Below are 20,874 nucleotides of genomic sequence, written 5' to 3'. Positions count from 1 at the left end.
CACTGGAAATGTGGTAAAACCCAAGACAAGAGATAGAAACAACTAATACAAGAAGACAACAGGAGAAATCAAGAGAGAAACAGCAGAAGGCCGACAATGGGAGAAAAAGTAGGACTGTAAAGAGGGGGAATTTAGGAGTGGAAAATAGAACAAATTAGAAAATAGAACAGACAGAATTAACTGCATGAGTAGACTTTGCCTGGGAAGCATAGGTATCAGCTCAATAAGGTTTGAAGGCCTTTGGAGTACAGGGCAGGTTAGATGTACAGGGCAGGTGCAGGGCAGACTAGATGTGCGTACTGTCAGTGCTGGATGGGACTATTGACACAACTGAAGGCATAGCAACTGCTGGCTTGCACCTACTGTGTGTCCTCATAGGGTACACATTGAAGGTGAGTGCTGGTGCTGGCTGTACTATCAACAGTTTTTGGAAGATAACCAAGCTGCACTCTGATGGTGCCCTTCTATCCTGAAGCAAAGTCTCCTGTGCGGAAGGAAATGCTCTACCTGTGATTTAAGAAAAAAAAATTATCTTTTTTTTTTTCAGAACCGAAACTTATTTTTAATTTACAAACATGAGAATGTTTCTATCTCCTTTTCTGGCTCATTAAAACAGTCTCTTAAATCTACTTTGTCGTCTGCCAAAGTAGTACTTTCTGTGATTTTTGTATACTTTAATTTGGAAAATAAATAAATAAAACTCGTGTTTTCTCCCAGCTAGCTAATTACCTTCAGGTATAATTTTATTTGCTTGATACATGAAAACAAATTGCAAGCTTTCCTAGTAAAATAATTTCTTTTTTTTTAAGAATATCATGGTGTTATTTGAATGGTGGGGAGCCATTCAAAATCATCAAGAAACATAAGGAACTAATTTTTGTTCAGGCTGACAAAAATGATAATCACAAGATGCAAACTCTTAAGGTTTTAATGAAAAAAGTGTCAACACAGGAATGAAACAGGAAGTGTTTCTTTTTGCCAATACTACCCTCTAGTGGAAGAATAGGCAATAGAAAAGGCATGGTTTTGGAGAAGAGCTTTTCCTTAATTCATTACGAAATAGAATATTTATACAAAAGCAGATTTGTGGACATTTTCATTTAGGTGTCCTTGAAGCAAAATATTACAAACTATTGATTATGCTTGTTGGCATTGCATTTCAATAAATTTTCTCATCTAAATAATGCATTGAGGAAGAGCTGTGTACAACTGGCTGCAGATCCTAACCACAATGAAAGGTTGTAACTCAAAAATATGTTCCATGTGTCATAAAAAGAAATACTGCTACAATAACTACATTGATTTATTCTTCAGACCATCAGTGGCCAGCAAATACAAGGGGACGATACCAATTCTTTTAATGATCTCCATTTATTTACAGCCTTAGGTTTGTATCTAATCAATTTTTTTGGCCAGATTATAAAACAACCATTGTGTGTTGATTTAGAAGGTGACTCTTATGAATATTATCCTCCGAAATAAAGGTCACTATACTCAATGTAAGCAACTGTGTTGGTGGAACTGGAAAGGCACATTTGTTCTCTGAGAATCAAAATTTAAAAATATTACTGTTTTAACTATCTCTTGGAAAGGTGTACAAAGAAGAAAATTCCTAGGAACCTATTGAATGCTGAGCTTTGGAAACATGTCTCAAAAACTCTGATGTTTGGCTTCTTTTTGAATCATTAGCAATTATAATTTAGGGATGCAAAACAATTTCCACTCCTTTAATACAAGATCCTCTCATAAACAATAACTGACACTCTTGAAAGGAGCAATGCTTTATATGTTTGCCCCAACTGCAACCTCAAAATCAATACCCTGCCCACCCCTCATTATAGAGAACGAATGCTTCCTGTATCTGTCATTTGTTCAGATTCTGAAGTTCATGGTTTATAATGGAGGTCTCATTCATAGAAGAGGTTGTGAATTCTATGAAAACAGAGGGAATTATACTTTACTTTTCAGTTTTGCTTATAGTATTAATCTTTCCGTTTCTTCTTAGAGGCTGCAAGTTTATTCATATTCACAACTCAGTAGTCAACTCAATTTTGAACATAAAAGGAAGCTGTGTTTGTTTGCAATAGATAATGATTCTGACCTCTTTGCAACAGGAGAAGTATATAATCACTTAACGTCTGTATCACCAATTTGTGTTGCATGGGAATATTAATGTGTCTGAACAAAGATTATGTAGAATATTTTATTTTCAATAGCAAATGAGAAAAAATGTGGTTTGCAAGGAAGAATAGATAAGTAACAGATTTGACTTTGTGTCCCAATATGCTTGACCCCAAGAGCCCCAATACTGCAGAGTTTAATGATCATTTAAAAATAAGCTAGGATATTAAGCAATTGCTATTGAGAAATAAAGGTATATAATTCTCCAATAATGGCAAAATTCTTTTTTAAAAATGATTCTATTGTCATGGGACTTGATTTATTATTTAGATCCACCAAAATTAGATTAATTTAGGCAAAGTGATTAACCTGTGGATCAATGTTGTTGCCAATACAATAGTAGCTAAGTGACGTGAATGAAAGGACTGTTTTGGTGGAGATATTTGTTTTGTTTGATTTTCATAGAAGGAAACATTGGTTTACATCTTTTTCTTGAGTTAGCATAGTATCCCAAACGCCTATCACTGGATCATGAAATGGAATACAGTTTTGATAAATATTTAGTGAGGCACAATCTACATATACCACTAAGTTGTGGAAATGTGTATAAATCACTTTGAGAAAGTTCTTAAACAGGTTAACTATCTTATCTATAAGTGCATCTATTCTTTTTTTGACTTTTATTTATGAAATATAAATTTCCAAAGTACAGCTTTTGGATTACAGTGGCTTCCCCCCTCCCCATAACTTCTATCCTACCCGCAACCCTCCCATCTCATGCTGCTTCTCCCATCCCATTCACATCAAGATTCATTTTCAATTATCTTTATATACAGAAGATCAATTTGGTATATATTAAGTAAAGATTTCAACAGTTTGCATCCATACAGAAACACAAAGTGTAAAGTACTGTTTGAGTACTAGTTATAGCATTAATTTACATCATACAACACATTAAGGACAGAGATCCTACATGGGGAGTAAGTGCACAGTGACTCCTGTTGTTGATTTAACAATTGACACTCTTGTTTATGGCGTCAGTAATAACCCGAGGCTCTTGTCATGAGTTGCCAAGGCTATGGAAGCCTTTTGAGTTCGTCAACTCTGATCTTACTTAGACAAGGCCATAATTAAAGTGGAAGTTCTCTCCTCCCTTCAGAGAAAGGCACCTCCTCTGTTGATGGTCCATACTTTCTGCTGGGATCTCACTCACAGAGATCTTTCATTTAGGTCATTTTTTTTTTTGCCAGATGTCTTGGCTTTCCATGCCTGAAATGCTCTCATGGGCTTTTTAGCCGGATCCGAATGTCTTAAGGGCTGATTCTGAGGCCAGAGTCTGTTTAGGACATCTGCCATTCTATGAGTCTGCTGTGTATCCTGCTTCCCATGTCAAAACCATAATGAGGTTTCACCTCACCCCGGTTAGAATGGCTCACATTCAGAAATCTACCAACAACAGATGCTGGCGAGGATGTGGAGAAAAAAGGACACTAACCCACTGTTGGTGGGAATGCAAACTGGTAAAGCCACTATGGAAGTCTGTCTGGAGATTTCTCAGAAACCTGAATATAACCCTACCATACAACCCAGCCATCCCACTCCTTGGAATTTACCCAAAGGAAATTAATTTGGCAAATAAAAAAGCCATCTGCACATTAATGTTTATTGCAGCTCAATTCACAATAGCTAAGACCTGGAACCAACCCAAATGCCCATCAACAGTAGACTGGATAAAGAAATTATGGGACATGTACTCCATAGAATACTATACAGCAGTAAAAAAAATGAAATACAGTTATTTTCAACAAGATGGAGGAATCTGGAAAACATCATGCTGAGTGAAATAAGCCAGTTCCAAAGGGACAAATATCATATGTTCTTCCTGATTGGTGACAACAAACTGAGCACCTAAAAGGAAACCTGTTGAAGTGAAACTGACACTATGAGAAACAATGACATGATCAGCCCTTGTCCTGACTGTCAGGGAACAACTTAATACTTTATCCCTTTTAGTATTTTTTTTTTGTTCTACTTAATACTATTGGTTGAACTATTTAATTAACACACATTTATTCTAGGTGTTTAAATTTAAGTGAAAAGTGATCCCTGTTAAATATAAGAGTGGGAATAAGAGAGGGAGGAGATGTACAGTTCGGCACATGCTCAATCGGACTTCCCCCAAATGGTAGAGTTAGAAATGTGCCTGGAGGCCGGTGCCATGGCTTAACAGGCTAATCCTCCGCCTTGCGGCACCAGGACACCGGGTTCTAGTCCCAGTTAGGGCGCCAGATTCTATCCCGGTTGCCCCTCTTCCAGGCCAGCTCTCTGCTATGGCCTGGGAAGGCAGTGGAGGATGGCCCAAGTCCTTGGGCCCTGCACCCGCATGGGAGACCAGGAGAAGCACCTGGCTCCTGGCTTCGGATCAGCGTGGTGCGCCGGCCGCAGCGGCCATTGGAGGGTGAACCAACAGCAAAAAGGAAGACCTTTCTCTCTGTCTCTCTCTCTCACTGTCCATTCTGCCTGTCAAAAAAAAAAAAAAAAAAAAAAGTGCCTGGAGATTCCAAATCAATCCCATCAAGGTGGCGTGTACCAATGCCATCTCACTAGTCAGAGTGATCAGTTTCAGTTCATAAATGATCATAATGATAGGATTAAGAGTCAAAGGGATCACATAAACAAGACTAGTGTCTGCTAATACTAACTGATGGAATTAAAAAGGAGAGAACGATCCAGTGCATCTATCTTAAAGGCAGTTACTGTAGTATTCTGCAGGGTATTCTTTTATTATTTAACATGTCTCTAAATATGTGAAATGATATCAAATGATACTTCACAGTTTGGATCTGAAATGCTCTAATCATAAAACTGTGCTAATTATACAAAATAATTTGCAATTGCTACAAATACACACAATGATCTCTTTTGAAAAGCAACAAAAACAAAGCAAATAAAAACTGTCTTTTGAGCCCTTTCTTGTAGAGTGGCATTTTTTAAGAAGTTTGTTTTTCTTGCTTTCAAAGGTTAAGATATTCTATAATATCTTTAGAAACATCTTAGAGAAAATTTCAAGCTTCACTTCAGTCTCTCACAGGTGCATTTTTGGTTTGTCAGACTGCTTACTCCAGTGAAATGGCCTTTGGTTGATACTGCACACGTTCATTAATGTGTAGAAGCTCTACCAATTTCCTCTGAGGTGACCATCCACACTGAATGTAATGGCATTGAGAGGATGGAAGGCTGGCAGTGGAAAATGAATCGAGTGATCTGAAGACAAGGAGTTCATCTAGTCACTGCGCTCCTCCCCTGCTTCAACTGAAACTCCTAATTGTGTTTTGCAGGACATGAATGATTATCCTCCTGTGTTTAGTAAGCGAATCTACAAAGGCATGGTGGCCCCAGATGCGGTCAAGGGAACACCTATCACAACGGTTTATGCTGAAGACGCAGACCCTCCTGTAAGTAGAAAGCGTTGAATACCCATAATTCTAGTGAGGAAGATCTTTAACACTGACAATTGATCCAGTTCCCAAGACACCATTCCCTCCCACGATGTTTTGTCCACTTGTCTATGGCACCCACAAGGTACAGAACATGCTTCACATGGTTCTTAGTGACCCTGGGCAATTAAGGGTATGCTTTTCTTTTACTGGAGTTCACAATTCATGTACAGTACATGGTAGACTGATGTGGAAATATTTGTCTACATTTGGAATCACATTTTAGGTGCTTTACTGAGAAGTGTAAGCTTAGTTTAATCTGGATAGCTTTAGAATCACATATTTTCCATTTTATACATATAAGATGATTTTGTTAGCAAACTACTACACTCATACAATTTATATTGAATGTATTAATTTGGATAAGGTAAAGTCTTAAAATTGCTCTCAGAACTTATTTTGTAGATTACTTTATCATTTAGAACTTTCAATTCTTTTGAGATATCCCAGATTACCTCTCCTGAAAGAGTTTCCCCTAGAATATTATAGCAGAAATGTAGTAAATGTTCCTTAATGATGACTTCTTAATGTATTTAAAATAACATATGAAAGTAGTAACTATATAAAAATGTCTTCTAGAAATACCTAGCTTGCTTTTGAAATACTTACTCTTTATTCTAATAAGGGCTGAATGCTGCAGATTTAAGTATTTGAGTGAGCTCATGCTACAGTGTTGTCTGATGGATTCTAGAAAAAAAAAACAATGAAAATATTAAATGAATCTTTTCAAAAAGTAAGAAAATAGAAAAATGAAAACTCTGAAGGGCATGAGTGATTCAGAAATGTTTTTCTATCGCTAATATAAATAATAGTTTGGTAATTTTTTTTTTCTTTAATAAAAGGTGATGGCAGCCATAACATTTTGCAGCATCAATTGTGACAAGCTCATATAAAGTCTATTGCAACTATAAGGTCTTGAAACATAATAATGTTAACATGAAAGCAATGACCTTTAACTCAGAAGCTCCTTTTCTTATGTGTTAAAATGTCTTTGAAACTGATTTATTACATCTTGGGAAATATAATGGGTAAATTTTTAAAGCCTTAAATACACTAATAGAGATAATGAATGTGAAATGGGTGGTTCATCTGTTTTTTCTGAGTAAACTATCATAGACTCATGTATTTTGAAATTAGAAACACCCATTCAGTTCTATTTGACACATGTTTGGAGCACCAACTATGTACTGGTCATTGTGCTAACCAGTTTCTGTGGTCAAGAAACTGACAGGAGTAGGTATTTAGTCTAGTGCTTTAGACTCCCATTGTCCATTTCAGAATACCTGCATTTGAATCCCCACTCCTGCCATGCAGACCCTGGAAGGCAGTAGTGATTGCTCAAGGAGCTGGGTTCTTGCTACCAACGGGGTAGCCCTGGATTTTGTTCTTGGCCCTTGCCTTTGCCCTGACCACGCCGCTGCTGTTGCAGGCATTTGAGGAGTGAACCAGAGGATGAGAACACTCTTTATGTCTCTCACTCTCACTCTTTATCTATCTGTCCCTCTCTGTCTCTTCCTCTCATATTTCTCAAGCAAATAAAACAGATTAAATATATAAACTGGCAATCTTCTAGGAAAGGCATAACTGTAACTTAAAATTATAACACTATCAAATGTCTCTTAAAAACACAGTGGTTTAACTTCAATTTCAAAGAAATTTGCATTGTTGCCAAATTTAGACTTATGTTAAGTTTAATGGTTTTAATGAGAGAGTAAAAGTAGCACTGTATTTCAGCCATTTGGGACTGACCCCAAAGTTTTAGTACAGGTTGTAAAATCCTTACTTCACCTCTGCACCTATGCCTTCCCTACCTAGCTTGACATTCTGGTCATATCCATAAGTGAGAGAGAATTGTCTTGGTTTGTTGCCTGTTCTATAAATTAATCCATGCATAATATTTGTCTAAAGAGAAGTTGCTATTTTATGCCCAGAATCTCTTTTACAGAAATGTACCAGGCATGCATTTCACACTTCTTTGGGAAAAGTTATTAGTTTTGCATTCTCTGTACTGTTATAATTTTTTTTTAATTTATTTTGAGAGAGAGAGAGACAGAGAAGGAGATGGAGTTAATGAGCTTGTGTACTCCTATCCACTAGTGCTCTCTCCAAATGCCTGCAACAGCTGAGACTAGGGAAGACTGCAGCCAAGAACTAAGAACTCACTCCAGGTCTCCCATGTGAGTGACATGAGTGCAGTTACCTGAGCCATCGTGCTGGTGCCAGGAGCAGGGCTGTGTATTCAGTTTTGCCATTCAAATGAGGGAGGTCAGTGTACTAACAACTAGAACAAATGCCTGTTCATATTGTAATAGTTTTTAACATTTTATATATGATGCTGCCTTTTCAATAGATGAAAGGGAGTTACAAATTATTCAAATGGAATAATGAGTGTGCTAGTTTTGGTTACTTAGTAACCAAATTCAGTTAGTACCAGATTCAGTTTTGATCCTTGAAACTGATAGTATTCTGGTTTAATTTTTCTGAATTGATCTTTTGAATTATTTCTCCAAATTGCATCTCTAAATCAGAAACCACACATGTCAAAATTTTAAAATTGTGTTACATTTCTCAGAATGCAAGTACTGTGTTACATATTTTTAAAAAAATTGTTATAGATTTTTAATCATTATTTTGTGCCAGTGCCATAAAGACAGAACTAATATTATGAGGATGAATCTGCTGTATTTTCTACTGTTACTATTTTTTTAGAAAACTTTTATTTAATAAATATAAATTTCAAAAAGTACAACTTTCGGATTATAGATGTTCTCCCCCCCCATACCCGTGCTCCCACCCCCAAACCATCCCACCTCCTACTCCCTCTCCCATCCAATCTTCATTAAGATTCATTTTTAATTATCTTTATATACAGAAGATCAACTCTATACTATATATTTATATAAAGTAAATATTTTAATAGTTTGTACCCACACAGACATACAGAGTATAAAGTACTGTTTGAAGACTAGTTTTACTGCTAATTCTCATAGTACAACACATTAAGGATAGAGGTCCCACATGGGGAGCAAGTGCACAGTGACTCTCGTTGTTGATTTAACAATTGACACTCCTATTTATGGCGTGAGTAATCACCTGAGGCTCTTGTCATGAGCTGCCAAGGCTATGGAAGCCTTTAGAGTTCACAAACTCCGACCTTATTTAGACAAGGCCATAATTAAAGTGGAAGTTCTCTCCTCCCTTCAGAGAAAGGTACCTCCTTCTTTGATGGCCGTTCTTTCCGCTGGGATCTCACTCACAGAGATATTTCATTTAGGTTTTTTTCCTTTTTTTTTTTTTTTGCCACATGTCTTGGTTTTCCATGCCTGAGAAACTCTCATAGGCTTTTCAGTCACATCTGAATGCCTTAAAGGCTGATTCTGAGGCCTACTCTGTTACTATTATAAATGTTATTTTATTAGTAGAAAATAATTTCAATATCACAGTGCCATATTCACCAGCAATCCTGTGTCAGTTCCTCTAATTAGGTCTCTAAGTGTCTCTTGCAATAGTGTCTTTACCTAGTGGTCTCACTTCTAAACCAGAATGGAAATTCCAGGCTGCATTTCCACATTTAATGCTATGCCTGGGATTTAGTAGTGAATCAATTAGTTTAATAATTTAATAAATTGATGAATTATTGGTTATGTCTGTGCTCTCAGGATTGACAAAATATGCCAGATCCTCAGACGTGTAGTTATAAGGAACTCCAGGAAAATTTCTTACTGTCTCCCATCCTTCGTCTGGATTTGATTGCTGTGAACATTCAATGAGGTGATGCATATTTATACCTAGCTCAGCTTCTGGCCCTCTTATATCCTGTAGCCCTAGTATCCAGCCATAGCTATTTACATTTTTAGAGGATGGTCTCATCTTTTGTTCAAGGCATCTTGTTTCTTTTGAATGGAATGAAAACCACCCATTTTAAGCTAGAAAATAACAACAAAACCCTCTGAAGAATCAGATAGAGAAACTGGATAAGGTCTGAAAGCTGGAGAGAGCATCTTGGCTGAATATAAATTAAGAATTATAAAATGCATGTTGTGCAAAACTAAAGTGCTCCACAGGGAGAAAAAAAGAAATCGCCCAGGGATTTCCTTCCACCCCACCTCCACTGGATTAAAGCTGTTAGGACTTCTTTTTTCCTCTGCTGTTGTGACAGGACCGACATTATAAAAGCTCTCAGGAAGTTGTTAACAGTGAATTCCAGATTATTTTGGATATTAAAAATTGCCAAGTTTTTCTTCCTGCTTGCCAGAGACTTTGCAATTCAGACTTTGACCAAACAAAACTGCAAGTGTAATTTCCACTTGCATATTTTGATTCTTTCCAAAACTGCAGGAAAAACTCTGATATAAGGATTCTTATTGTAGGTGGAGTTGAATGCCTGGCAGGATAATATTCTCTGTGGGCCTTTGTATGTGGAACAACTGGAATAAATAGATGTCATGTTTTGCTCTTTTCCATGGAATGAGACTTAGGTAACTCAAAAGAGATAACTTGTTGCTACACTTTTCTTTCCCGTTTAGAAATTTGTATAGATTTTGTTTGTCAATAATTAGAACATATTTAATATCAACAATTTTGTTCATATCTCATATTTGCATAGAAATATATTATTAGAAGTTTGTCTACGTTTAAGACTTGTTTTTCAGACCTTTATATTGATTTATGAAATCAAAACAGAACACATCAAAACAATCTCCATAAAATCTTATAAATTGTCAATAATGGGCTTTAAAATCAGTTATCAGATACTGACTATTCTGACTATACTTTTCCCAGAAAGTATAAGTACATGTAATTTATATAATCTATATTGATATTCATATGAATAATTATATATTTAAATTAATGTAAGATAATTACTATTAATTGACAACTATTTGGATAAATAATAATTTACAGAAAGAAAAAGAAGTTGTGAGTGGAAATATCTCCTTTCCCTTTGTTGAGGATTGAGGTTTATATTAACCTTTCAGAGTTCAACAAGCTACCTGAGGAATTATTTGCAAAGCATTTTCCTAGGTAGTTTCAGTCATTCAAGTGTACATTTGTTGATCTCTGGAGAGTGAAACAGAGGGCCAGATTTTGGTGTTTTTTTTTTTTTTTCCTGTCATGCACATCGTGTTCTATTAAAATGTGATGTCATGAATGCCAGATAATTGTGACCATCTTCTCAAGACATTTAACCTTCCTGATAATCATCCTGCTGCAATCCATTGGCAGACAGAATAGCAGTAGTAAAAAGCAACAATAACCTTTACTTATAACTTGCTACTTGCTTGCCTTGCCTGCAATAGTTAAAATTGTTCAGGGTCAGGAGTTTTTAAATCATATTTTTATCTCCAGATAATATGGGTCTTAAGTACCATTTTCCTTTGGTATATTTCTACTGATCTATTTTTCATCCCTACCACATACTGGCCTGTGTTGCTATGCTATATCGATTTAGGTTATTGCTAGCAATGTAGCAGAAACTCTGGTTTTCAAGATCAGCAACTACTAGCTATGATTGCTAACCGTGGAGCGCTAGAGGAAAACGCACATTGCTCCATGGTATTTTTTTTTTTTCATTCACATCAAAGCTAAAGAGGGAAATAATCAAGAACTGTTTTCACTGTGAATGTCAGCTTGTGAAAATTGAGATGATGTGGCCCCTGCCTGAATCCCTATGGTTTCTAGTACTTAATTAGGAAGAAAGCATACTATGATGTAGTCTGGGGCTTGATCTTTCAAATGACAATGGATTGTAATTAGATTTGAAAGTGTAAGTGGATACAAAGAGGAGGTTTTGTGAGAAAGTCTATACTTGAATAATGTTTAGAAAAGGCTTTTTCCTCCTAAGGTTTTATGTGTTTTACAAATCTATGCCATTTGCTTTGTTTTTCTGGCACATAGATTGTTGTTATAACATATGGTATATGACAGGGAACATACATTGTTAACAACAAATATATTGTTAATATTACTTGATACCAATATTATAATTAATATTTCAGATATAAATGATGCTCTTCGAATTTAAAAACCCCCATGTTTACCAGAGCTAACAATACTTTTTCCTTGTGCAACAAATAGAAATGTGGATAAACTGATTGTTTTAAACTTTACACACCCTAGAAGTGTAAGCAATTAACTTTTTAAAATTTTTACTATTCTGGCCTGCTTCTTTTTAGTGGAGATAAACTTACTAGGAACAAGGTTCCAATACAAAAACAGGTTTCCAATGAAATTGAGTGAAGTATAACACGTTTTCTCTGGGGCTGACCCAGACATCCCTTGTGGCTTAAATGATGTGTTTTATGCTGAAGTTGTTACAAGAGGAAATAGAGAACTTTTGAAAGGGTGTCTTCATTGGTCATGATCTGGATCCTTGGCCTTAACGGCCTATAATCTAAGCCACTGGTAGCATTGGTATTTCTGTAATGTACTTTGCAATTTCTTCATACTATCGAATTATGGCTGTTTTTAGGCAATACACAAAAGGGTCTGATAGAACCTAATCCTTGCTTAACACATGCATTTATTACAGATTAAACAAATGTAAGGATATGATAAGATCCAGATAAAGTCATGAGAGACATCAACATGTTGTTCAAAGAATGGGTAATGGATATGTTCTGATGTAGTATGATCCTGCTATGGATGGGAATTCTCCATCTCAAAGTATAGGGGATGCATTTGAGCCAGGGTAGAGGAAATTATCAAGGAAAAAATATATATCATAGTAAAACATTTAATATATGCTCATAAATTTCTGAAACATTGTTTGAATGTGATCTGATTCCATAAATGTTAGCTATTTAAAACAGCATATTACAACTGTCTTTAAAGTTCACATGTAGACATGAATTATAGCAGATATTGTTTGTGCCATGAAATTTATTTTATAGAAAATTGAAGCAGGTAGTGACAAAAAATCAAAGCTAATAATTCCTTGTGATTTTCATTATTCATTGGGTGAGATAATTAATAAAAGTCAGGGGACAAGTTGATGGCTATTGCCTTAATTCCAGTATTAAAAACACATGATAAGCAATGGGAATGGAGAAAATGGAAATATTTATGGGTCATTCAGGTAGAAGATTTGACAGCAAATTGGGCACAAGGTCAGAGACAAAATAAGGGCACCACTAAAGTTAATCAGGTATTTCTGGCTGGAGGGAGAAATGTAGTTGAAAGAGTTGATAGAAATGATCTAGACAGATAACAAAACTATTTTAAAGAAAAAATAATGACATCAATTTGAACACAATTTAAATTTGAAATGACTTAGAAACATCTAAGTGTAGCTATCTGTAAAATGATAAAGGTAGAAGGATTTCTACCCGTCTCCCTTCTCTTACTCAGCTCTGGCAGGAAGCTTATCTCATTCCCCAAGTTACAGAGTCATCATACCAAGAAGTCTATGTTATCTAACTCTGAGAGGAGGCTGGAAGTAAATGGCAAGTTGAAGCCAAGGTCTCCTTTGCACAAGTTAAAGCACTGTGAGGACCTGAAGTAGATATTAGGTACCCCTGGCTGCTTTGATTTAATGCCAGGATGATTTGGCTGCACTTCAAGCACTGGGGATGGATTAGCCAGAAAATATCAGGCTATGAACTTAGGAAAGAAATGTGGACATACTCCAAGGAGTGACCCAAATAGAAGGTTAAGCTGTGAGAGTCTACTCATTTTCCAAGATAGAATATATCATCAGATAAGAGAAAAAATGAAACATAACAAAAGATTTAGGGGAATAGATCAGAGTTAAGAATGAAAAGAGCCAGAGGTTGGAAAGGCTGAGAAGGTAGGAGAGAATCTTCTGGTGCTGTGGTGTAGATGAGAATGGATATTCAGTGAAGTGCACTAAATGAATGGTGGAAGACTTTACCGGAAGTGCAAGAATGAAATCTGAATAATGAGCACATTCCTATTGATTGCACACTCGTGAGCATCCTTCCTGGTAAATTTGTCTCTGGGCTCTTGATAGTGCTTCCTTGTGCTTTCACTTTTTTGTGTGCCTGAGTGATTTCACAGTATGTTTTATATTTATGGGTTACATTTTGTGTTGGCCCAATCAGTTTAATATTTATTATGTTTTCTTTGAAAATTACATATGTGCATTATCAATGAAATTTATTTAGGGCATCTTAATTATATTTTTTGAAATATTTATAACAATAACTCATTTCTATTTCTATATATAAACCTATAAATGATTTATGCCACTCCCTTCATATTCTCACCCACCCAATTTTAGGCTCTTTGTTTTGTTGCAACTCAGCTTATTTTCATGTCTTTATCCTTTTTAAAGATTTATTTATATTGTTTGAAATGCAGAATGACAGAGACAGAGAGCAGGGGATCTAGGCACTGGTTCTCTGCTCCAATGGCCACCAAGGAGGAAGCTAGCATCCTGGAGCTCCCTGCAGATCCTTCCCTTGGGTGATAAGGGCTCAAGTACGTGAGCCATCTTCCCCTGTTTTCCCACGCATATGAGCAGAGCAGTTGGGACTGGACTTGGCACTGTGTTCTGGGATGCCAGCATCACAAGCAGCAGCTTAACCTACCATGCCACCATTTTGGCTCCACATCTTTTCTTTCTGCAATCATATACTTTAGGATCTTTTCTCCATTTTATTTTGTTTTTTAAATTAATAATGATTACATGTACTTATGAGCTACACTGTGACATTTCAATACATGTATACAATGTGCACTGATCAAATCAGGGTAATCAATATATCCCCTTCTTTATATTACTTTATGGTTAGAAACTTGGAACTGCTTTTGTCTGTTTGCTCATAAAATAGATAATAGTTTGGGACCAATGTTATGGTGCGGTGGAGTAAGCCACCACTTGCAAAGCTAGTGTCCCATATAATAGTGCTTGTTGAAGTGCAGGATGTTCTTCTCTGACCCATCTTTCTGCTAATGCACCTGGGAAAGTTTCAGATATGGCTTAGGTGCTTGCCACCCACATGAGAAACCCAGATGAAGCTCCTGGCTCCTGGCTCCTGGCTTTAGCCTGACCCATCCCTGGCTGTTGTGGCCATTTGGAGAGTGAACAAGCAAATGGAAGAGGTATCTCCCTTTCTCCATCTCTGTAACTCTGCCTAACCAATAAATAAATAAAAATAAATGCTGTTTTACATATATATATATGTATATAGTTTGTTATGGAATATAGTCACCACACTATGTTGAATAACACTAAGAAATTATTCATTTGATCTAACTCTGTTTGATACTTGTTATCCAAACTCCCTTTATTCCTCCATCCATCTAAGCCTCTAGTAATCAATCTGTGTTAATTGAATTTTTTTACATTCCAGATATGAAAAAGAACATGTAGTATTTTTCCTTCTGTGTCTGACTTATTTCACTTAACATGATATTCTCCAGCTCCATTCAAGTTTTCAAATAACAAGGTTTAATTTGTTCTGAGTGAATAATAATAATAATTGTATGAATGTTTACCACATTTTATTTATGTACTCATCTGATGATAGAGGCCTGGATTTATTCCATATCTTGGCTATTAAAACTAATGCTGCAATGAACATGGTTGAGCAGGGTTTTTTTGATAAATGATTTCATTTATTTTGAATGTATGCATACTAATGAGATTGCTGGATCAAATGGCAGCTCTATTTATAGTCTATTTATGTCTTCCCTAGTGGATGTACTAATTCACATTCCTATCAATAGTCTATAATAATTTCCATTCCTTCACATTCTAATCAGCCTCTGATACTTTGTCTGATGGTAGCCATTCTAATAGGGGTGAGGTGGTATCTCATTATTATTTGCATTTGAATTTCCCTAACTTCAAATGTGAAACTTTCTTTTGCTTAAGCATAAAAAAGATGACATGCTATTAAAGTCTTGGATCAAAACTTCTATTCTGTTAGATTTGATTTGTTTATATTATGTTGAGAAATTTTACATCAGAGATATAGTTCTGTAATTTTTTGTGTGTTCATCTGTAGTTTTGACAACTGGAGTATTTCCTTTAGCTTTTGAGGATTACTATATGTTGTTCAGATGGCACGTTTCATTGTTTTTGAGGCTGAGTAGTATTCCATTGTACATTTATAATACATTTCCTTTACCCATCAATGAACTTGTAGATTGCTTTTCCCATCGTGCACATTGTGAATAATGCTGCAATGTGCAAACAGCTATCCCTTCAAGGTCCTGATTTCATACCTTATGAATACATCCTTTAAAAGTAGCATTGCTGGATTATATAGAGGTTCTATTCAATGCGTTGAGATGAAACTCTGTGTGATTTCCTATGGTGGCAGTGCTATTTCCTACCAGTAGCGTACAGGTGTAGTATCACAGTCTTCACATCTTCACTAGCTCTTGTTTCTCCTGTTTACTTGATAATAGCCATCATGATGGGTATGAAGTGATACTTCACCGTGATTTTTCTTTTTCATTTCTCCGTTATTACTAATGTTTAATATGTTTTCATATACTTGTTGAACATATGTTTATCTTGAAGAAATGTCCATTCAAACTGTTTGTCAATTTTTAATGAGGTTATTTGGAAATTGCTCTATTACTCAAGAAATCTATTGTACACACTATGCTACTAATTAATTGTAATGTAGTATACATTTAGAATTATGTTCAGAGGGTAGCTCACATGTTTAATGTTCTTACCATACACAACATAGGCAAACATATACACATACATACACAAATTATGTTCACTTTTTAAAGTTGTTGAGAGGATTAAATGATTTTTTTTTGTGATGCAGTTGATGCTTGCCATGTAACAGATTCTCTCAAAATATTAACTATCATTGCTTTTATGTTTATTCTTTTTTTTTTTCATTTAGCATGTCTCTGAGATTTGCTTCTGTTGAGATCCTTTACCTTATCTTTGTCCTTTTTGTTTCCATTTGTTAAAGTTTATAAAAGCCATCGACCTACTAACCTGCATGTAGGTTTGGGGAGTGTTGGGTACAGGGGCATGAGGAGGTACTTGGGCTGCTGAATCAGTCCCAAGACATTTTTTTCTCTATGTATCTCTTCTGTTTCTTTAGTGTGTTTGAAATATAGTAGAGCTGAGTTTCTGTTTTTGGGCTTCTATTTAAACAGAGAATCGTTGTAGCTAAATGAAGCAGCTACTTTGGTTTCAAACCTGACTCCTCTGCCCACTATTATAATACAGAAGCTTTCCCCTCCAATGCCTTGCCATTACCAAGCTGATTTTGCCACAGAGAATCCCATAGCATTCAAAAATGCCAAATATTATGGCCATTTTCTGTATAATGGACACTAACTCAGTAGAGGGCTTTCCATACAGCTGTGACTAGTGTGAATTATCCTGTCAACTTCTAGCCTAGGAGGGTTTCATAGACACACAGCAACAAGAACACCTGGCACTCAGTGAAAATGATGAGACTAAGAAAGTGATCTCATCCATGTTGCTTTGTTGGAAATGCACCTAACAGCATCAATCTTGTTTGCCTACTAAAATACCACTTAGTAAATTGCACCAAATTCTTACTGGCTCAAGATAATGGAGCTTGTTATTTTTGTTAATGGATCTGTGAGAACACTGCGAGTTGCCTGGCCTTGGTTTGGGACTAGAGGTTAGACTTATATTTATTCTACATGTCTCTCCCTTCAGGAACTCCAGACTACTAACCAGGACTGCTTTTCACCTGGCAAAGTACAGAGTCATAAGAAAACATACTCCTCCACCTGATCATGTGTAGATTCTTCCTGTGTCCCAGTGCGTCCCATTCCATTGACCAAAACAAGTTGGTTGGCCTAGCTTCAAATCAATGGGACAAGATGTGGTGGGAAGGAGCGTAGAGATTTGCTGAAGAGTAACACAATGTACCCTAACAAATTCATGAAAATGATTCCCTTTGGTATATAAGGGATGCAGGAGAGAGGTATGAGAATAAAAGGATGTAAAAATGTGAGGAAATTTTATAAGCCTTGTAGAACCATTGATGCTAATGTCCCATATACTATGGATTAATTTTACCTCAAACCTCTGTTCCTGAGATCCAAACAAAATAAAAATATGTCAATATTTATTATATCCATAGCATTCAATATTATTTAAGATGTATTTATTGTGCAACAGTGACTTAAGAAATGAGGATTTAAAGTATCATGTTTCCTAGTCTCTTAATTTCAAATGTTAGAAGATTTTTTAAAAAATAGAAAAAAAATTCATTAAAATAATTAGAAATGCCAACCTGTAAGAATATCTTTGGGAGAAATATTTGCAGTTCTGAGAAACCAGGTAAGAGGGAGCCTGGTTTTATCTAGCAAGTCAACAAGGTTCTGGAGGGGAGGATGCTGAGCTAAGATCTGAAGGTTCTCACAAAGCAAAGTGACCTGATAGAACAATGAAGCCCGCAAGGAGAAGACAGAAGAAGCAGTTTGAACAACCAAAGGGAATAAGCATGGATATGCAGCTCCATTTGGGATGTTGTTTTCATTTCCTTTAGTTATGCACCCAGTATTAGGGTTGATGGATCATGTATGTACACTTTTGTCAATAAAACAAATAACAGTAGAGCATTTTCTGGGTGCTTGAGATGTAAACTTGAGTCCCATCCTGGGAATTCTTCGTTTTCACCTGAAAGCACTGTGAAGATTTCTTATATTATCCTAAGAAAAATGAGATCCAGGGATTGGAATACTTATGCTGATACATCCCTATTTTCTTTGGGTTTATGGATTGATTTGTGTAAGGGAAGTTTGAATGCATGCACTTTTCATTACAAACCCAGCAAACATATCTGAATGAAAAAACGTTACAACAACAAATTTGAATTTGTTATTTGATGTCTTTCAGGGTTGAATTATGCTTACCTTTGAAAAACACAATTCCCGAGAAACTTAGTAGTAAGTAATTTAAAGCAAATATTTCTTGGGATCTTTATACCTATGTTTTCTTAAAGACTTTTTTATTTATTTAAAAGGCAAAGTGAGGGATGACAATTGGGGGAGGGGGAGAGAGAGATCAATATCTTCCCTCTGCTAGTTCACTCCCGAAGTGATCATGACACCTGGGGTTTTGCCAAGCTGAAGCCAGGTGCTGGGAACTCCACTGGGGTCTCTCAGGTGGGTCACAGGAACTCTAGTACTTGAGCCATCATCTGTTGCTCTCTGGACATATTGACAGGGAGCTTGATCTGGTTCTACAGCAGAGTATTTGGGACCCAGAGTAGCTGGTCTGGGATGTGGGTAACCTGAGCAGCAACTTAATCTGCTGGGCCACTTTGCCTGCCCCTTTCACTGCTGGGCTCATACCATATCTACAGAAACTAAACTTTATACACAAACCACACCAAGTGACAACTGGCATAAGAAGCTTACCTTTTTTTTTTTTAAAGATTTATTTATTTGCAAGTCAGAGTTACACACACACCCAGAGAGAGAGAGAGAGAGAGAGAGGTCTTCCATCCAGTGGTTCACTCCCCAATTGGCCACAATGACCAGAGCTGCACCAATCCGGAGCCAGGAGCCTTTTCCAGGTCTCCCACGTAGGTGCAGGGACCCAAGGACTTGGGTTATCAAGAAGCTTACTTTTAAAAGTGTTGACTCATTATGTAATCAAATTATGTTAGTTACTCTCAGTGTTAGAAGGGGGAAGGTGAGGAGAGGAAGCAATTGAAATACGTGGTTGAGGGTGGCATTGTTACCTAGTTGGTAAAACTGCTGCCTGCAGCACTGGCATCTGATTCAGCTCCCTGCTAATGCTCCTAGGAAAAGCAGCAGATGATGGTCCAAGTGTCTGGGCCCCTGCCACCAAGGTGGGAGATCTGAATGCCGCTCTTAGCTCCTGGTTTTGGCCTGGCTTTGGCCATTGTGGCTGTCTTAGGGAGTGAACCAGCAGATGGCAGCTCTGTCTCTTCATCATCTCTCTATATACAGTACCCCAAATCATATTTAGAAATAAGACTATTATGTCATCAAGCAAATGTTCATAATTATTTTATCAATAGATGCCATGGGTCATGTCCTTTCTGGGGAACATTGCAGTTAACAAACACTTCTAGAGTCTGTCAAAATTATTGACTAATGTCACTAATATTAGTATTTGTACTTAACCAGGAAAAATTATTCTGTATAGCATTAACTTCTTTAAACCTCAGTTCCATAAATAATTTATTAATTTATTTGAATTAATTCTGTATTCATTGATAATACATATATGCAATTAATATAATAATTAACTTGTTAAGACTATTTCACTGGATTGTTTGCATAGATATAAAGGAGAGTTAAAACAGTTGACTGATGTGAGGCATATATATCTTAGTTATTCACCTCTTTACTTGCAGGGTGATGGTAAGCAAGCTTAGCTTTGCTCCTGGTTTGGCACAGTACTTATTGTACCAGTTTTAAAATTCAGGAGACCAAGGCCTAGACTCATGAAGTTATTTTAATGTCATCTATGGCTTTGTAACATTAGAGAACAAAAATCCCATGAAAATACCATTCTAACAAGGCCTTTAAAATTCAACAAATTAAAAAGTAAATGTGTCAATGAAATTTTTACAAAAATTAGTTAGACTTTGTGTTAAATGCTAAAATTTTGGAGAAAATGTAATTTAAAATAAAATTTTTAGTGTGACTAAATTTTGAAATCTGTACAGTTCTTCCACATTATACATCTCAATTAACTTGGTAATTATCCTTCATATGCATGGATCTCAAAATTTATTTACACTAAAATAAACTTTATCTTCTGGTTCCATTTTCTGCAAACATTTTGAAGTGCCCTCATAAATGTCTTTTTTGTCTTATTTTTAAAATTTTATTTAAGGTATATAAATTTCACATGTTTTATATATACAGATTCAGGAACATAGTGATATTTTCTACTCTACGCTCCATCCCACCCATGCTCCCACCTCCTTCCTCCTCCCTCTACTATTCTCATTCTTATTTTTTACTTTTTACAAGGATCTATTTTCAGTTAACTTTATAGGATTAACTTTTGTAGGATTAACCCTACACTAAGTAAAGAGTTTAACAAATAGTAAGAAGGAAAAAAAAAAAAAAAACAGTTTCTCAACAGTCAAAACGAGCTGTTAAAGATCATTGCATCTCAAAGTGTCAATTTCACTCTTACGGACTACCTTTTAGGTATTATATTACTACAGATCAGGGAGAATAGATGGTGTTTGCTTTTTGGGATTGGATTATTTCATTAAGTTTAATGGTTTCCAGTTGTATCCATTTTGTTACAAACAGGACTTCATGTTTTTTTTTTTTTTTTTGG

At 36.1% G+C, this 20,874-nt stretch overlaps 1 protein-coding gene across 15 annotated transcripts in view; it reads left to right on the top strand.

The window, feature by feature from the left end:
- PCDH15 (protocadherin related 15) overlaps window positions 1–20,874 on the top strand; it is a 725,080-nt gene that overhangs the window by 523,908 nt on the left and 180,298 nt on the right. For all 15 annotated transcript variants that reach the window (XM_062215103.1, XM_062215102.1, XM_062215101.1 and 12 more), the window contains one exon: window positions 5,460–5,576. In XM_062215103.1, the coding sequence (XP_062071087.1) occupies window positions 5,460–5,576 (117 nt within the window). The remainder of the gene's footprint in view (window positions 1–5,459; window positions 5,577–20,874) is intronic.

Source organism: Lepus europaeus, chromosome 17, assembly GCF_033115175.1.
Source record: "Lepus europaeus isolate LE1 chromosome 17, mLepTim1.pri, whole genome shotgun sequence".
Classification (NCBI taxonomy): domain Eukaryota; kingdom Metazoa; phylum Chordata; class Mammalia; order Lagomorpha; family Leporidae; genus Lepus; species Lepus europaeus.
The sequence above is the reverse complement of the archived record's forward strand: the minus strand, read 5'-3'. Positions and strand labels throughout refer to the sequence as shown.